The sequence below is a fragment of the Haliotis cracherodii genome, unplaced genomic scaffold (genome assembly GCF_022045235.1).
Source record: "Haliotis cracherodii isolate W230 unplaced genomic scaffold, xgHalCrac1.p SCAF_12, whole genome shotgun sequence".
Classification (NCBI taxonomy): Eukaryota; Metazoa; Mollusca; class Gastropoda; order Lepetellida; family Haliotidae; genus Haliotis; species Haliotis cracherodii.
Window position 1 is genome coordinate 18,306,163 of NW_027266267.1, and position 19,357 is coordinate 18,325,519.

General features: G+C 36.1%; 1 protein-coding gene across 2 annotated transcripts; it reads left to right on the top strand.

Annotated features, from left to right (window-relative positions):
• The first annotated feature begins 5,144 nt into the window (after window positions 1-5,144).
• On the top strand, window positions 5,145-15,986 carry LOC139458216 (synaptogenesis protein syg-2-like). Of its 2 annotated transcripts, none has more exons than XM_071239561.1 (12): window positions 5,145-5,222; window positions 6,375-6,442; window positions 9,140-9,421; window positions 10,006-10,284; window positions 11,307-11,582; window positions 11,870-12,166; window positions 12,313-12,618; window positions 12,959-13,064; window positions 13,654-13,697; window positions 14,017-14,106; window positions 14,579-14,665; window positions 14,806-15,986. In XM_071239561.1, the coding sequence occupies exons 2-12, from the start codon at window positions 6,385-6,387 to the stop codon at window positions 14,835-14,837; spliced, it is 1,857 nt and encodes a 618-aa protein (XP_071095662.1). In that variant the 5' UTR covers window positions 5,145-5,222; window positions 6,375-6,384; the 3' UTR covers window positions 14,838-15,986. The 2 variants fall into 2 exon arrangements, with proteins under 2 accessions (XP_071095662.1, XP_071095663.1); XM_071239562.1 differs by lacking the exon at window positions 5,145-5,222 and adding an exon at window positions 6,053-6,140.
• The last annotated feature ends 3,371 nt before the right edge of the window (window positions 15,987-19,357 follow it).

Genomic DNA, 19,357 nt, shown 5'->3' on the forward strand with positions numbered 1-19,357 from the left:
TAGTATGCTTGTAGATATTCATCACATTACACACCTTCTACACATATCTTATGTTGTCACAAACTTATTTGTTGTGTAAGCAGTGCACATGGACTCCCTCGATTGTAGATTTTAGTGTTTAGGTATTTCTTATGGACAACTTCCATCATGTTTTGAGATGATATTATATTGTATGATCGTGTTATACCCTGATTCCTTTCAGGTTCTCCACGTCAGAATTCCCGAAGGCCTATAAGCATGGTGGTTCGCGGAGAACGCATGCACTATGCCTCCCTGACAGCAGATATCATAGCCAATCCACTACCTAATTTTACCTGGTTTAAACATTCGAGTCCTCAAATGCCTGTCGATAATGGCACAGGTAGTTTCATTGTTTCTAGTGGTCTCAGTTCCACTTTGAAAGTATTTATCAAAAGTGAAGATGATTACACAACGTACAGTGTAGTTGTGGAGAACAGCCTTGGAAAAACTACACTTTTCTTCAGTGTGACAAAGGCCGGTAAGTTCATGCTGGGCGGATAAAAACGACGAGCTACAGTCTCCTAAGCAGATTAAAATACATCACCAAATCCTTGAAAAAAGCTTAACTTTTGGAAAGAAGGGTATGTAATGTGTTATTTTTGTTGTCCATACAATGCAGTAAATGCATTCGTTTCGTTCATTGATTACCAACATCATACTCAGATCTGGGAATGTAATGGTAACATGATATAAAATTTAAAAAAAACCTATACATCACCAAATCCTTGAAAAAAGCTTAACTTTTTTGAAAGAAGGGTATGTAATGTGTTATTTTTGTTGTCCATACAATGCAGTAAATGCATTCGTTTCGTTCATTGATTACCAACATCATACTCAAATCTGGGAATGTAATGGTAACATGTTTTAAAATTTAAAAAAAACCTATACATCACCAAATCCTTGAAAAAAGCTTAACTTTTTTGAAAGAAGGGTATGTAATGTGTTATTTTTGTTGTCCATACAATGCAGTAAATGCATTCGTTTCGTTCATTGATTACCAACATCATACTCAGATCAGGGAATGTAATGGTAACATGTTTTAAAATTTAAAAAAAAACTCAGGAAAATCGTTTAAAGCAGCGTACACAATTTGTATTTGCTTATTTATTGTAAGCGTTCACACATATGATTCCATTCCACTGTAGTGACATATACTATAGACTTAACGATGTGTATTATATAATTTTAGCCGAAGATATCCTGTCTACAAAGCGAAACATGTTCTATTGCAAGTGATTGATGAGATGTTCACATACAGGCCACCGTCATCACAGTTTACATTTTATATTCAGTCTACTTCTTTTAACGCAGTATCAACTGTCCCAAAATCGACTGTCCAAAAAGTAGACATCATTCCTGTAGTGGCTGGAGTCGGGGCAGCTGCATTGGTGATATTGATAATCGTTATCATTGTCATACTTCACAGACGAGGCGTTCTTAAATGTAAAGGTAACATTAATTTGTCAATTGATGTCTCAGTGAAAGAACATGTCTCTTTAATATCATGTATGTTATCTTGGCATACAATAAATGGCTTTATATTAGTATTCTTTCGACGTTGTTTCCAACACTAACGCGTCAATCAGATAGCAACGAATTATTTTTGCTTCAAATTGTCAGAACCTGCGAGACAAAAATAAATTAACAATGCAACAAGGAAAGGAAGATGTTCTTATGTAGCCATGTGTAACAGTAGTCACACGGATGACACGGATATGCTCCAAACAATTTGTTATATTTATTTTATTTATCCTGAATCTCCCCATATTAACGTGTGTATCCAATACTGTGTTTCAGGTAATTCGGACAAGAAAGACCGCCCGACCCAGCAAGACGAACGTGCCCATGCCACAGACAATATATACCTTGAAGGAGACGATGTAAGCAATTGCAAAATATTTTACATAATATGTTATGTTCGAGATTTTATTTTCACTATGGTAATATGCAGGTGCTATCCTCTCCAGTTTGTTACGCACACTGCAAACTTTTCAATATCAAAAAGAAGACGTTTCTATCCTACATTGGTATATGTCGTTTAGCAATGTTTTCTGTTGTTTACAGGGTTTGAAATATGGACGAGATGAAGATGGACTCATGTACGTTGGGGTTGAGTTTGGTAACCAGGCTACACCAACTGCTGCCCCAGAGTGGACAGATGAAGCTACTGAATACGCTGGCATTGCCCATGGGGTAGTTGGTTGTCCTCTTCCACTAGAAAAAGAGGATGAAAAGAAGTAAAAGGAAAGAATTATGAGTTTAACAGATCGATCTTAAACCAATATCAGCTTCGATTACATTCTTATCTCTTTATGTCAATTTCAGAATGGTTCAGAGTATTATGCAATTTATGATCAGAAGGTAGCAATACATTGGTAGATAAACTGTTGTACAATCAAATAATAACAACTGAGATACTATAAACAATTTAAGATTATGAATGTATGAACAGACCAAATATGCAATGTCAAACTGCACAAACAAACTTGTACAATGTTTAAGTATCCTCAATTTAATCAAGTTTATGATGGAAGATGTTAGGAATATAGTGCAAAGACTACATATGAATGGACTTGAAACGATTACCATAACTTCAGTAGTTTTAATGCCATACAGAATGTTCACGGTTTGTTATCGTCCTAACGTAAACGAGCTCTCATTTATGTAGTCCTTGGAATGAGGTTAAACTAAATACTATTCCCAGTTTCTACTGTGGTGTTTTCTGTGATACCATGTGCACGTTGATAAAATGATATATCCTTGCTTGCTCACAATGATGTAGTTTGATCACAAACACCACGACACAAGGACACTGCATTGGTCCACGAAAATAATTTATGTTTATATTTAATTCACTTAGAAGCCTCGATATCAATTATTGGTAGTTTTCAATATATAATGATTTCTAACATGTATTATTTGAAGTAACATTTTTTGTATATTTTGTATTTCACCTTATTGGACTAATCGTTTGTCATGCCGTCTGTGATGAATAGTTTTTTATAGTTCCATCATTTGAATTGTCACAATGATTCGACGATGTATACGCACATACACAGATACATACGTACACACTACATACATACACATACAATCACGCGCGCTGACACACACATACCCACACACACTTCAGTAGTATCTTATGGTTATATTTTATGTCGAGGTCTTTTCTTTTATGTTACTATTTGTTAAACTATTAAACATTTACTTACTTTACATATATAATACCATTTATGTTTTGTCACTATATTTTCTTATTCTGTTTAGGCACACACACACACACACACACACACACACACACACACACACACACACACACACACACACACACACACACATACATACATACATACATACATACTTGCAACTGATTTGTTTTGTCTCATCAGTAGTATGTTATGGTTATATTTTATGTTGGTGTCTTTTCTTTTATGTTACTATTTGTTAAACTATTAAACATTTACTTACTTTACATGTATAAAACCATTTATGTTTTGTCACTATATTTTCTTATTCTCTTTAGGAATACACACAATTACATAAATATCGGATGATTTCGACACAATAAATATTAAAGGGACATTGAAACGTAAAATGGTGCATGCCTTGTAAAAAGATCAGTATTCATTTAAACAAAAACGCGAAATGATATATCAGATATAATCACTATTTCATTATTTACATATTTGAATTTCTTTCTCCCAAATAATATGATTCTGACAGTGATTGTTTTCAGAATATGATTTTGATACTGATTATTGTCATGATGATATGTGTTAGAATAACTTCCGAGGGTGCGTCGAATCGTCGATGAAATAATTCTGAGCTGTTGTTTCCTGATCCATGATAAATCAAAAGTAGGATTATACGAAATTCTGATTTTCTATGACGTGAATATATAAACTACTTTGCTTTACCTAATTTCTTTTTGACTTTTTTGGTTTGTTTTATTTATCGTTACATCTATTTCCGACTTTACATTCTTTTTTAACTATTGTAGTGTAATATCTGCCCTATACAACTATACACAGAGAAATCTCTTTATCTTAACTGATCGCTACATAAATAAATCTTGTGCCGTTTTGATACAAATAGGATATGTAAACCATCTTTTTTTTATCTGATATAGTTGTGTGTCTACCCAGAACCACATAACAGTATGTGTGTTCCTGATACAGTAGTGAGTGAGTGAGTGAGTTGGGTTTAACGCCGATTTTAACAGTATTCCAGTTATATCACGGCGTGTCAGCTTAATGTGGGAGGAAAGCCGGAAGTGATGCAGGTCTCAGACGTTTACCACTTCGGTGAAACCCACGAGCACGGGTATGGTGCTGACAAACCTTGAAACAGTAACCAAATGTTTTCTGTTCGGATTTTAGAAATGTACAAATTTAATGCTGTGAACCAAATACTTTTGCTAAGTCATTTATTCAATTTACATTTATATCAATATATTTCAATAAAGAATAAAATTCCACATTTTGTCCATTGATTTATTAAGAAGTTATCTTCACATATTACGTGATTTTAGCATATTTGTATAATTTGAATAAGACATCAAACATACATGAAACCGACATCCTCACAGTTGAACCAATATGATTTTTTTACTATATATTGACAAAGTCTATGCAAAGTCTTACAGCAAGTAAAGTGTAGCCATATATAATCATGATGTGCAACATTTCATGCCAACGTAGTTGTTATGAATACTTGTTCAGTGAACAAAAGTTTGAATCGTTGATGCATTTACGACCTAAATTATTTTGATACAGTAACCCGTCAGGGTAAATATCCTCGGTCTGGAAATCAAGAAACAATCTGCATACACGCACAAGAGTGTATGTCTGCAGAGAGAATGATGACGTTTCGACATTCTCCTTCATGGCAATCCCCATACTCTCTGCTCAGCTGCAACGCGATTCATAACTATTCGGTTAGACATGGTCTCTACAATGTTACCTTGATCGGACCAGTCTTGTCGCTCAGAAAACATGCAGTATTACCGAACTCATAAAATTGTCTTTGTGACAGATCTAGGGCAACAATAAAGACGGCCTTTGAATCGAAAGACTCCACACCATGGAAGTGTGCAAAAGACGCATGTAATTATAACCCACGTAATGGGTCAGCGCACATCACATTTACTTTCTTAGCTCCCTGGGAAATGATACTCCAAACTTCCAGTGTGACTCGAAAAGGTTTACAATTTACAATATTATATAATACTAACAACTCGTTACCATATGGATGATACTAGTTGTTGATATGTAAGTCTCGTTGCATAACCGGTGTAATAAAATCGGTTTTACGACATTTAAGGTTTAAGCTTTCAAAAATGTATATGGTAGACATGTGGAGGACATTTCAAAATTGACGCATTAATGACACAAACGATGCCCAAAGCAATTACTTATTTTAACTGATACATGTGTGTATGAAATGTTCTTGTGTGTTTTCAGGGAAACAATGTATTTGCAGTTGCATGTGTTTGTGACTGGTTCCACCTGAGGGGCAATTTATGTTTTTGTGAACACCTGGTAGCATCACTGTTTGAAACAAATTGACAGGGAGATATTGCAATCTTCAAAGCAAATACATGGTGACCTGCTATTAAGTTATTGGCACTGTCGCTTCCCGCTACATGAAGGAAATGAAGGCAACAACAGAGCAGAGTAGATTGTGCGATTATGAATATATCATTAGCATGTGTTTATGAATCACCATAAATTAGTAATGTGTTTTAGTGTTAATTGGTATGCATGGTTTCTTATGGATCATCAAAATGTATTTCAGTTGCCTAGCTTAGTTGTTAAACTGGTATGTAGTTCGTGACAGACTGAAAAGGGGAATATAAACCAGATATATGATATCTAACAAAAGGTGCCTCATGAAAATTCATGGGACAAACAATATTATCGAACAAAAAATGTGGTCTGTACTTTCCTCCTGATATAAAAGTTTGTACTGGGCGCTCGATTCGCTGTTGAGAAGTGAAATACAACGAGGAAGTATTCAGAAAAAAACAACCAAGTAACATGATATGTTGTGAATGCCAAATGCTACTATTTATGCCATATAACCAACGCGCATATATGCTAATCAAACAGTGAAAGCCGGTGAGTTTTCTGAATTTTTAACGATCAATCTATAGAAATTTAAACATCACGTTATTGCGACTAACAAGACCACATTTTTAAAGCCAACTGTAAAATGTATGTATATGTGTGTGTGTGTGTGTGTGTGTGTGTGTGTGTGTGTGTGTGTGTTAAAATGTAGGGTTAGTCAATGATATTTCTAATACATTGTGCTAAAGTCGGAAAGATTCAGAATTCGTCTTTCGTCTTTTTCAGTTCGTAAAATATGACGATTTTGTCGTTAATATTCATCTGCACATGCTTGCTACCGGTGTCTATATCAGGTATGTGTCCGAAGTTAATAATAATGTACACTGGTACATCTCACCCACTAATTCTACTCTTGCTCAATTCTTATTTGTCTTAAAAATGTTGGCATTCTCATCCTGTCTTCCTCATTATTACGCACAGATTTAGACACCCAAAAGAGCCTAGACCTCCTGACTGATGCTAGTAAAATAGAATACAGTGGAATCTGTTACATCAAAACAATACTTACGTCTTTAATTAATCATTAAGTAAAATTCCTGTTTCGAAAATGAAGTGATTTGACAAATGAATAATTCGTCATTTAATGAGAATGTTCTAAACATTGCTATGGCATGTCAAGTTGGTAAGCAACTCATTCCTCCCAAACATGCCCAATTATAGCGAATGATTTCACAACTGTTTCCAGAAAAAATGAGTTAAATGCCTGTTCAGTAAAGCGGTATCAATGATGATCATCTATGAACGATGAAGTTGTTACAAGGCAGCGGGTTGTTCGAGATGTGCTAAGGGGCAGAGGGACGGGTGTTTTGAGTTGAGTCATGTTTTTTCTTTATTTTTAGGGACTCAGATATTTTGTTTCTTCTGAAAAGAGAGCTAAGAATATTTTTTTTTAATTCAACCTATGGAAAGAATGTGGAAATTTTGTCACTGTCCACTTAAACATGATAACTGTACAGATGCAAGTGATTTTAAAACAGAACATGACAATAGCAATATAATAAAGCATTTTTTTTGTATAATAAAAGACCATACGTAAGATCCGGCGTCGCAAGGAGGTGGTAACTGATATTTATAGATAGTGATGGTAATTAAGGGTCCTGCCCGTAGAGGGCTTATGATTGAAGGGATACGCTGAATGTAAACGCTGATAGTAAACAGAAAAAGGAGATAGAATCTCAAAGCACTTCTGAAACATATTGAAACAATTAGGATTTTTGGATGAATGAAGTTTTGAAGTGGTTTGCACAATAACAATATCCTTGAACGTTATGGAGCTTTTAGTGACAATATTGATACTACAAGTATACAGTATTTCTCTAATCCTAAAGATCAGTTTGTGCCTCAGATTGGTCAGGATTAGGATACACTCACTTACATCATCACAAAATAGAAACAGGTGACGCCATACCCATTAAACTCCCTTTTAATTAGCCATTAGGGAAGAATGTTCCAGATAGGTGCAAGAAGTGGTAGAAGCTAATATCACTCAGCCCAGTTCTGTATGACACTAAAAAACGGGATAGCTGTAATCGCTTTGCCGTAGATTATAGATTCCTCAATACAGTTACCAAGGCGATATAACAAACCCTCCACCCCCACAACTGCAATAAGATACATATTTAGCCACCTTCATTCTCATGCCATAGTTTGTAATGATGTTGTTAATTCATGTCTTTTGACAATACAAGTATCTTCCTTTACATTGGTCCTGTTCTGTTTTCAGGAACAAAAAATGGTGGTTGGTAATGACAGTTTAGGTTACTGCAAAAAACTATTTTCATTTATGTATATGTTTATGTTGTATTTTGGGGCTTTTTGCCTAATGGTCAATTCACATCACAGTCAACAGCTGTTTCAGTTATTTCACACACAGTGGGACAAGCGGTGTCAATAACCTTGTCCAAGGACATGGAAATGGAAGATATGAAACGATTATCAATACATTAGGGTTACAGACATATTGTGTCTCGTGGTGATGTCTCCCTCTCGAGGATTATGGCTTTGCACACGAAATACTCAGTACTGATGAGGATGACCGCCATATTGCGTGAGAGATTTTTTTATTGAGGCTGAGTTATCTTTGTTTAACTTGATGGAGGTTGAGTTTCTTAGTTACACAAAATTAGGAGCTGTTTTCTCTTGCAAAGAAATCAAATGGTCCGCCCCTTAATACAACTACGTGCAGGTAGGCTTGGTAAATGATAGTAAACGGTATGTTGTATGTAGTACCTACAAGTAAATAGTGTTGACATTTTTCTTGAAATGACCGTTACGATTATTATTATCATTATTTTGTTTTCGTATCTGAAAGGTTTTCAAGCAAATTAAGTAAAAGTTCCAAATAAATCATTGCGCTTTAACTTTCAATTTGTTTTTCAATTTATTTTCGACACAGTTCAAGTCAAGTGTGTTCACTGTGGAAGGGATATATTCATCTAATTTGAAGACATTACACAGATGTGGACAAAGGGTTCTTTCTTCACAGGCGTTTCATTTGGCAGTCAGCTAGAACCAGTCCGAAATAGTGCTTGCCTAAGACGACACTATGCCACGGTTAAAAAATGTCGATTCACCACTCAGATACATTTTAACAGTATTTAGACAGTATTTCAGTTATGTCAAGCCTTCAAAATTTAAGGAGAGAAAGAAGCCTGAAGGTCTTACGATTGTCCCACTCTGGTGACCCCATCAATATGCTGGAGCTTCGAATGAAGAACGAAAAGAAACATATAGGCGATAAAACTACTTCTGATGAGCTAGCCATGAAACACCTCTTTGAGAGGCATTAAGAAGTTTGAGTACTAACAAAGGAAACATAGCAATGAAAAGTCATATCACTGCATAGAAAAACTGTTCATTTTCAATTTGCACAAAAGTGATCACATATTTGTTAAGTGCGGAAACGATACCAAAGCTAAAACTTCGTTTGTAAGACATGAACTACAAAATCGTTTGTATGTTAATACATGTTCTTTTGTTTTGAAAAAAAGGTCTCCAGAGAGCAAGTATAGACACAGGGTCGTTCAGCTGCCGACCTTATAAAGTTGTTGTGGGTCAGCAAAATGTCAGATTCACATGTCATGCAACATCATCAAATGAGACTGTGACGTCATATATTTGGAGACGTAACGGTACTCCATCAGTAACGGGTAGAGTGCTTGACCTCAGCCCTGTCACCAGGAGCAGAGGCGGAAGCTACACATGTCTTGGCAGGAACGCAAGGGGGACACATGTGTCTGAAGCTGCACTACCTGTGACTCTAGATGTACAGTGTATGTCATAATGCGTTTGCTTCATTTATTTGGTAGATGCGTTTGCTTGTATAACTTACAATACAGAAGAAAATATGGCTTTACATGAATCTTCTTATATTAATTCGGTAGGGGATAAATGCTTATCACGAAGGAGTTAACTTTTGATGTGCTTTTATCTATCCACAAAACTTAAATTGAAATATGAAATATTGATTTGGTCAACCAAAAACGTGTTACTAATACCATGATGTTTGACATATGAAAAGTATCAAAATGTTTGTTCGAGAAGTCAAATACAGAGACAGAGTGCAGATTATCATGAAAAACATATCTAAACCAATAACATTTACAGTTCTTTTTACATATCAAGTGTTATAACTGAACAATATAATTAGTTGAGTTGGAGAATGTTCCCGGATACTTTCTGATCTAATGCATATTAAAGAAAAGATGTGAAGCTAAAGCGTTTTGTGATATTTTAAAAAGAACTATGATTAACAATATTAAAAAAAGACATAAGGGGTTGTCACACTGTTATGTTCAACCAAAGATATATCTTACTTCGCATTGCGTACCTCTGGGAGGATATATTTTACTTCCAGATGGTGTCACGGTACAGGTGAAAAGGTCAACCTCTGTCACGGAATCACAGACGCTGGATGTGGCCTGCTCTGTCGATTCACATCCGGCAGCAACTGTGAAATGGACAAAGAAAAACGATGCGAAGTTTACTTCTCAGACTGGGCCTATACTGACCATCACCAACATACAGAGATCACAGTCGGGGACATATGTGTGTACAGCTACCAATACCCTCAGTCCTTGTTTTGGGACATCTGTAGTGAGATCTGACTCTGCTGAGGTGAAAGTAGATGTGCAGTGTAAGTTTCATTATTAGAATACTGGAAATATGTCTGTACAGCTACCAACACCCTCAGTCCTTGTGTGTAAGCATCTTAAGTAATGTCTAAGCAACAAACCTGGTACACAAATTAACTTGATATTAAAATTTTCTGCTAAAGCACCGATATTTTGAAATAATATGACATTGTAAAATGTGCCTAGTTCAACATTTACTAGTGGATTTCCTGATACCTTTTGGCATTTTTATGTCTAATATTTGAATTTATTACGTGAGAATGATGCTGATCACATAACTTTACACATATCAATAGCAATATGTATTATCTTGTCACAATGTGTGTTTCCACTCAGATAACAGATATCTTATTTATAGGCTGTACACATCTTCATTAGCGGAATTCAGAAGCAAGGGTAACAGAAAACAAGTAAATGCCTCTTTTTGACATTTGGGTACTAAGGCATGAGCAGTTGAGCAGCGGTTCAGCAGCATACATCTTTCTGGGTGTAACCAAAACAGCAAACAGGATAACGAATGACACATGTGGCAATAGATGGCGTCTTCTACATGAACGGTGTCACTTCACGACACAATGTGTAGGGATGCCTGGTGAAAATGTTGATTCCCAATGCCGTTCTAGTTGATGAGGTGGTGACAGGGATGTAGTAACCACGACGTCTGTAAATGCGTAGCCTGACTGTTGATGTAATTTTAATATTGATTGATAGGCATTACTTAGAAGTTGACGGATGACAAAGTAAACACAATTTATGGATAACAACCTCTTGAATACTGTAATACCGAAACGTCGCCTTTACAGTATTAAAGAAGTTGTTATCCATAAATTGTGTCTACTTTGTCATTTTAATAGTTTGTTTTATGATGAGGTTATGCTGGTCCACTGGATCTGGATGTTTGAGTGTTGCTCTATATGGTCCCTGGTGTTTGAGCAACTCTATGCAGCGGACAAGCCTCACTGAAGATATTGTCTTCTTTTATAGTCAGAATATTAGTAATGTTTTGGGGTTTTTTTTGCTTCAGATAAGCCTCAAATCCTTACTCTGTCCATAAACCAAGCAACAAACAGAGTGACTGTCACTGAACATGATAGTATCACACTGAGGTGTTCAGTTGACAGCAATCCACTCTCGACCGTAAAACTTATGAATGGGACAAAGGAACTGACAGCCGCATTCAACTCACAGACAGTGGAATATAAGTGGACAGCGGACTGTAGACACGGCGGGATATACTCTTGTGCAGCTGAAAACAGTATTGATGAGCCTGCTAGAAGACATTTGGAACTTTTTGTAGGATGTAAGATGTCAGAAAAAGAAAAGTGTAATAATAACCACTGCTTGTTTTAAACAGTAATGTTTGTCACTCGATACTCGCTATAAATATATGGGAGAAAGATAAGAATATATATGAATATCTTAAACGAAAACGTTCCCGTACAATTCTGAAAATACCATTCAGCGTGACGAATGCCATATATAAAAAAATACTATACAATAAGAACAATTAGATAAAGTTATACTTTCGTCTTACGAACTCATCCGGTTTTATTGTTATCCACACAATTATCTTTCTTAATTAACAAGGTTTGCCCAGACCTGATGACATGTCGTCTCCAAACCGCAAATACGTTTCATCACATGGTGGCAATGTCATACTTTCAATGACCATCCTGTCCTATCCTCGCCCAAGTATCGTCTGGACCAGACTAGAGGGACATAACCAGAATAACCTCACATCCAGGGAGATCAGTACCTCGGCTGTGACAGTGACATCCACTCTACAATTGAGAAATTTACAGCCAGAAGACTTTGGGATGTACAAGCTCCACGCAAACAACGCCTTAGGCCAGATAGTGGAAACTTTTACACTTGTATCACAAGGTGAAACATATTAAAACACAACATGTCATACATAATGAATACATATGTAATATAGCTTTCCAGATAAACATATTAATTGTTGAGCATATTTTAAATGTCACAGTTAAACTTCAATTAATAATTTGTCCGTATTTTCTTATCGATAGGTCCTCCCCTTACACCTACTGATGTCACAGTGTCTGTTAAGGATTCGGCCTCGCTGCACATTTCCTGGAAACAAGAGTTTAACGGAGGATCGGCTCAGATCTTTACTGTTGAGTACAGCAAAGACAATGAACACTGGGATGAGGCAAGATCATATCTAGAAACAGGAAGAGGGAAGTTCCTCCAGGCCGTTCTAAGTAATCTCGAGTCTGACACTATATACCATGTTAGGATCAATACAAGGAACATCTATGGACACAGTATGTACACTGTATCTGTTCAGGGGAGGACAGAATCACGATTAAAAGGCATGACAATCATTTTTTTGTTTTGACTTCCTAGCAAATTCAATATTTTTAATGAGCACTTTACAGGCGTAGGCATCAATGAATATTTTTTTTTTTGAAGCTCTAAAGAAATAATAATAAATTAGAATTAGTATAATAATAACTAGGTTAACAAAACAACATATTGATTATTCACCATTGAATTTTCTTAACACAAATGTCTATTTTATTCTTCTCAACAAGGTAAATATTATGTTTTATTAGGATTGAATATGAAAATATATGTATATTTATTTGCATGGCTAAGTCTAAAATGATGCTATTTAAAAAAACACCATCTACATTGTTTTATTTGTTTTAGATCCGATAGTGATTGTTTGCATGATAATCGGTGTGCTGATAGTGATAGCTGTTGCAGTCATCATCGTCTTATCCACGAAGTCCCGGGCGTGTGCTGAAGAAAGCAAGTAGGTATACTGTACCACAAAGTATGTAATGAGTGGGAATTGCATATTCAAAGAAGTATTTGCGATCTGAAAAAACTGAAAAATAAATTCTTGGCACATGATGTTTCCTTCGTATTTGTTTCTTCTCATGTGTTCTTTTGTAATGGCTGTATATAATGTAGATATATATTGTTATCATATATTCCTAATCAACTCTTTTGTGATGTTTGCTTGCATTTTAAGATGGGACTCACACTTATCTTACCAGTACTATTAATAATAAACCATGGTTGGATGCAAATTCACAAGCAATCATAGGAATATATTTCATGCATTTATCTTAAACTATTATTTTCTGCCTTACATTAGTTTTGTCTTAAAGATGACAAATTGAAGTTGCTTCACTTATTGCATTACTTATGCATTACACAGACATAAGTTTCTCCAGCAATCTCAAGTATACATTACAGTGCGTGTGAATATTGTTAGGCATTAACTGTTCAAGAGATTAACCCTGTGTCGAAATGAAAATGTGTAACATAAAGAAATATAGACAAGATATAAAGTAAGATTAACTGACAATTGTATAACAAATGCAATTTGGTTACAGGAATGAAGGACAATCACATTCTGGCGTAATCCAAAATAATCAAGGTACGATTGTGAATGAATTGTAAATTACACTACCAAACAATCCTTACATAGTTCCCCGTTTGTTGTGGCACAAAACTATCAACATTCATTCATTCATTCATTCATTCATTCATTCATTCATTCATTCAGCTGTGTCCTAGTACAGAACGCATTGCAGTTGTTACAATAATATTGACGATGATGATTAATCATTGTCACAATCACATGTGTCATGCAATCATCAATTGTTTCATAGGCTTCTTGTTCAACTGCCCAAAGACAATTATGTTGTTACTTTATCTGTTTCAACTTATAACGTCTTTTTTTAATTACCCCGAAGATTCAGGTATCTACTCTGGCCTTCGCGACAAGGAGTGCGACAGACAGATCTACACAGTGCTGAAATCCTTTGCAAAATCCTCCACAGAGGGTAGGTGATGTGTATATGGGCCTGGCTGATCCTAAGGTACTATCAGAAGGATACTAGTACGATGGCCATGATTATTAGTCTGACGCGACGCGACCAGTGGAGATTTGTGTACTTTTTCTAATGTTCGCAAAGGTGTACTCCTATAACTGTAGAATTCAGTCACCCATATGAAATTTTCTAGAAGGATATATTATATTATCTCTGGAACTGTAGATAGGTTTATCTATTTATTTATTTATTTATTTATTTATTTATTTATTTATTTATTTATTATACTAATAAGTCTTAACAGTACCTTTGCATTCAGCTGATAAGCAATTTAACTTTATCTAACATTTATTACATAATACCACTAATTGGAAATGTGACTTGACGTTTGTCATGGTGGCACTGCCATTATGTTAAGACGTGACATTATATCAATCATCACACATGTTTTAAAACATCTTTATGACAGTAATTTGTTTTGCAGGTAATGCGGTGTACGAAGGTCTTCAAGTGAGGTCACCTCAAGTCTATGAGGATATCAAAACATCAATCACAACTGAAACCAATACAGGTAACATCAACATCATGAACGGGGATATGTCAACTAACAAATAACACTCTGAATGTCATCTATTCAAGTTCTTTAACATATTCCTGTAATTTCGAAATAATTTATTATATCTTTTTTTAAATTATTTTCATATTTTTCAGGTGATCTAGATCTACACGTTTATGGAAATTGAAATCACAAGTGAGGAAACCGAAAAGCGCCCCTGATATTTCTAGCTGATCCTCAAAAAGGATATGACTTCACACCTATGTAATCGTGATTCGCACCCGATCGAAGCTCAGTGAAAAGGCATTATTCACTAGCCCTTTGTATTCGTACCATCGCTTTGGCAACGGTCACACTGACACTGTTCAGGTTTGGTGGACGGTTTGGCGTGAATTAAATTATGACGCAAAAAGGACGAGCTTTCAATTCGAAGAATGTCACAATTCTGAAGACCGGATGTCTGATTATTGGACGTCTTTGTGTTTCAACCAGGAAGGTAGCCATGGAACTGTAAACACGGTGTTGCCTTGTTGTTTGGTCCTTAGTTGAACGGCGAATGAAATGGGCGTTATTCGTAACTATGGAACTGTTGCTTAGCTAATAAATATTTTACTTCCTTGTAGCACTGGAATATGTCCAAATAGGGCTTTAATGGTGCGTGTGTGCCACGAACGTTTTGGACACAGTGGCATGTTATCTGTGCAATGTCAATACAATGACATGTGTATTTGTTGATGTCATGAAGGTTAAAACCATTTGGTCGTGAACCTAAAATCCGCCATGAATACATAGTATGACTTGTGTGTGTAGCAAATCATTTCACAGACTGGCTCTTAAAGATAAACATACGAATACAGATACACAACATCAATACACACCTGTGCGTAGTTTTCCTTATAGGAAAACAAGATTGGTACGCTATTGATACAACAGGACAAATATATTCAGCGTCAGATATATTTTTAGAATATAATCCCAATACCTAAGGTTGTTTGTGATGGATATTGCAAGGTTTTTTTGTTCGGATAGACATAACAATGATATATTGCACTAACATATCAGCCCTTGCACAAAGACTTATATATCAGTATGCACTATGCCAAATTATTGATCATCATAATCGATTTTTTTCAATTTTCCAAATACATAAAAAACATGTTGTTATCCTTGTAGCGTTATCAGTCTCTATATGGAAATGTCTGAATACGTATGTAGTTTTATATATAACAAATGTCACGCATTTTGCATTTCAAATTTTGGGCTGTGTATGGGCCACTTATAAAACCAAATATGGACATGCATGTATAACTATTTTTCGATGGTAAAAGAATAAAAATGAATGTTATCATATTCAGTTGTTCTGTATTACATTTTTTCCTCATATATGTATCTGGATTTTCCTGTACTTTCATTGAATAAATGTCCCGACAAGATGTAGTGTTGACCATATTTGGAAATAACGTTTTCATGTTGACTACTGACCATTTCTGGAATAAAGACATGACCATATAGCAATGGAGTCTCACATACTACAACCGTAAGCATTAAGTATACACGTCATGTATGGATTTATTCACTTTGTGTTGTGGATACAGACATAAACAAAATACTTGTATACAGTTCCACTTCTTAAGCTGTTTACTAAACATGTGATATAATAGTATGAATGTGTCAAGCGCGTAGCTAGGCGTCGTCAATAACGCGATGGCAGATTTGTAAGGAGCATGGCATACGCGTGTCATTGCAATTGTATAACACAGCTCTCAACTTGGTATTTACATTGAATACATTCACAAAGGAACATCTGCCAACGTACTTCAGGTGGCATACACATTCAATGAATCGGTTCTTTGCAGACATGACCTTCTATCTCATGCCACTCAGGAGTCGAAGAGTTGTCTCCCATTTAAGTCGTAACTGCGCAGTTAGGTTATTCCGGGTATCAAGATATCGATCGATATCACATGACACTGTTGTGACAACGCCGCAATCATTAATGCTTGTCTCGCACAGGCACACCTTCCCCTCTTGTGCAAGGTGTGTAGAGTTATTCCCCCTTTTCTGTTTTCTGAACCGTTGCGCCATTTATAATCATAACAATGAAGTAACACAACAATCGTCATGTTATGTTTTAATTATCAGCTATCATTAATTGGGCGTGTTAATTGAAAGATGCCTTAGAATAAACAGGATTGGCTTGAACTCGCTCAAATATATCAATACAACTAATGTTCATATATGATTATATACAATATTATATTTCATAAAATGAGTATTCAATGTTATATTCCTCGACCGGTGGGGCAGGGTACACTCACTTTTTGTGAACACCTGGTATCATCACTGTGTAATAGAATTCCACATTCTGGAAACTTAGTCGTTTTTGTACAATGGATCTTATGATTATGGAAAGGATTTTGTCGATTTTTTTACCTGTGTTTACCAGTAGCAATGAATACAAATTCGTATGAAACCCGTGACGAACTAATTTTTTCAGCAACCTATTTGTCACAAGAGGAGACATTCTTGTCGTAAAAGTCGACTAGGGTTGACTTGAACTAAGGCGACTAACGGTCAGGCTCGGTGACTTGATTGATGCATGTCATCATATCACAATTACTTAGATCGATGCTCATGATGTCGAACACTGGATAGTCTGGTCAAGACTCGATTATTTACAGACCGCCGTCATAAAGCTGGAATATTGCGGAAAGCGGCGTTAAGCAACAAACAAAACGTACATATGTCTTTGCAAATGTGATCAATGTGATAACTTCAATTAAGACCTATAGATTATGCCCCGATATATCATTCAGATCAAATGTGTACTTGGCTACATGAAATTCCAAGCAATATACATGAACTACACCTAAGGATTCAGAAATAAAAATGTGAGACTAAAGAATGTATCTGTAAATTAAACAGACTTCAAAATACTTTTAAAGTATGTCAAAACTTGTCCTTAGAAAAAAACGTTCCTATGACATTGAAAAAAGCATGATGATCATTATCAACACACAACATATACTAACGGTAAAAGGTAACCGTGCATCATGTATATTTAATGAAAACTATTTTATTCTAAAATTAAATTATGCTTATTTGAGTACATATGAAGACTTCTCCTCTACTTCAGTATCGTGATTTACAATTTCCATGTGCATGTCTTGTAAATGTGAATAGCACACAGTGATTGTTCCGCTATCATAACTAATAAAAAATGCCTTTGTTTAACCGTAAATAAGACTTACGCAATGCCACGGCTTGTTGAAAATCAACCTCTACCCTACTATAGGTATGCTGCAAACAGGAATACTGCAAAACGAGGTTGCAAGACATCATTGAAACCCAATGTTATCTCATTGGAGACGTTAACTACAGCAGGGCAACACTCACGACTTGTCAGTAGTCGTGATATGACGTCATGTCAACAAGACAACCATATTCGGTTGGTACATCTACGAAATAGATACCAAACCTACACATTGTCAACGAGGATATTTCTTGGGTTCAGACCAATTAGTGTCATAACCGAACTCAACCGCTTGACATCGTTCGAGGTCATGTTCTATCCAGGGACGTAATGTAAGGTTGAAGCAGTATAATGCCCGCTCACTTGTTGCACATGCTGTAACAGACTTTTTGAGGCAACATGACATTACTTTACTTCCATTGCTGGCTGTTTCTCCAGACTTTCCCCTATAGAACATATCCTGGATGGGATGAATCGACGCCTACGACAGGCCTTGAACCAGCCGGTAACACTAGCTGAGTTGGGCCAGTCTTTGGTGGCCACACCCGATATTGACATTGTTAAATGAGTTGTTAGATTACCCCTTCTCTAGGGTGTGTTACGAGGTATGGGTTTTGTCGATTGATTTGTAATGATATAAGGGGCGGTCGGGTAGCCAAGTGGTTAAAGCCTTCGCTCCTCACGCCGAAGACCCGGGTTCGATTCCCGACATGGGTACAATTTGTGAAGCCCATTTGTGGTGTCCCCCGCCGTTATATTGCTGGAATATTGCTAAAAGCGGTGTAAAACCATAATCACTCACTCACTCACTAATGATAAAACATTGATCAGAAGTATGACCAAATATTATATTGTTATTTCCAAAAGCGAAACATTCACACCAATTTTTAAGCACAGTTATTTATTTATGTTAGTATATTTTAGAAGGAATCAGAGAAAGGTACATATGTTCTTCCTGAGTTAATGACTAACCCCGGGACACAGGTGGCCTTGTCGTCTAAGGCGCCGCGATTCGCTGTGCAGAGTTGCGTCCCTTGGGCAGGCGAAAACCTATGATCGTGGGTTCGAATCCCTGTTAGCCCCGATTATGTTTTTAGGTTTTGTAGTACCATACCCGTGCTCGTGGGTTTCACCGAAGTGATAAACTTATGAGACCTGCATCACTTCGGACTTTCCTCCCACATTAAGCTGACACGCTGTGATATAACTGTAATTAAAACCAACACGCTCACTCACTCACTCACTATGACTAACCTGAATTACTGCTTGTTATCACGTTGTTCCTGATACATTATACTAATAGAGGAAAACACTATACATGGAGTTTTCCTCATGGAAAACACTATACATGGCGTTTTCCTCATGACCGTTGTGTATGCAACATTTGAATATGTATGATAATGAAATGTTATTAATATTTTCCGGAAAAGAGTGACACGAACATTGGAATATAC

Bases quoted from the DNA above. Each gene is read 5' to 3' on its own strand.
- LOC139458216 (XM_071239561.1), top strand. From the start codon at position 6,385: ATGACGATTTTGTCGTTAATATTCATCTGCACATGCTTGCTACCGGTG. The intron at 10,285-11,306 runs GTAAGTTTCATT...TTTTTGCTTCAG, and splicing joins GGTGAAAGTAGATGTGCAGT to ATAAGCCTCAAATCCTTACT. The intron at 14,107-14,578 runs GTAGGTGATGTG...TTTGTTTTGCAG, and splicing joins TGCAAAATCCTCCACAGAGG to GTAATGCGGTGTACGAAGGT.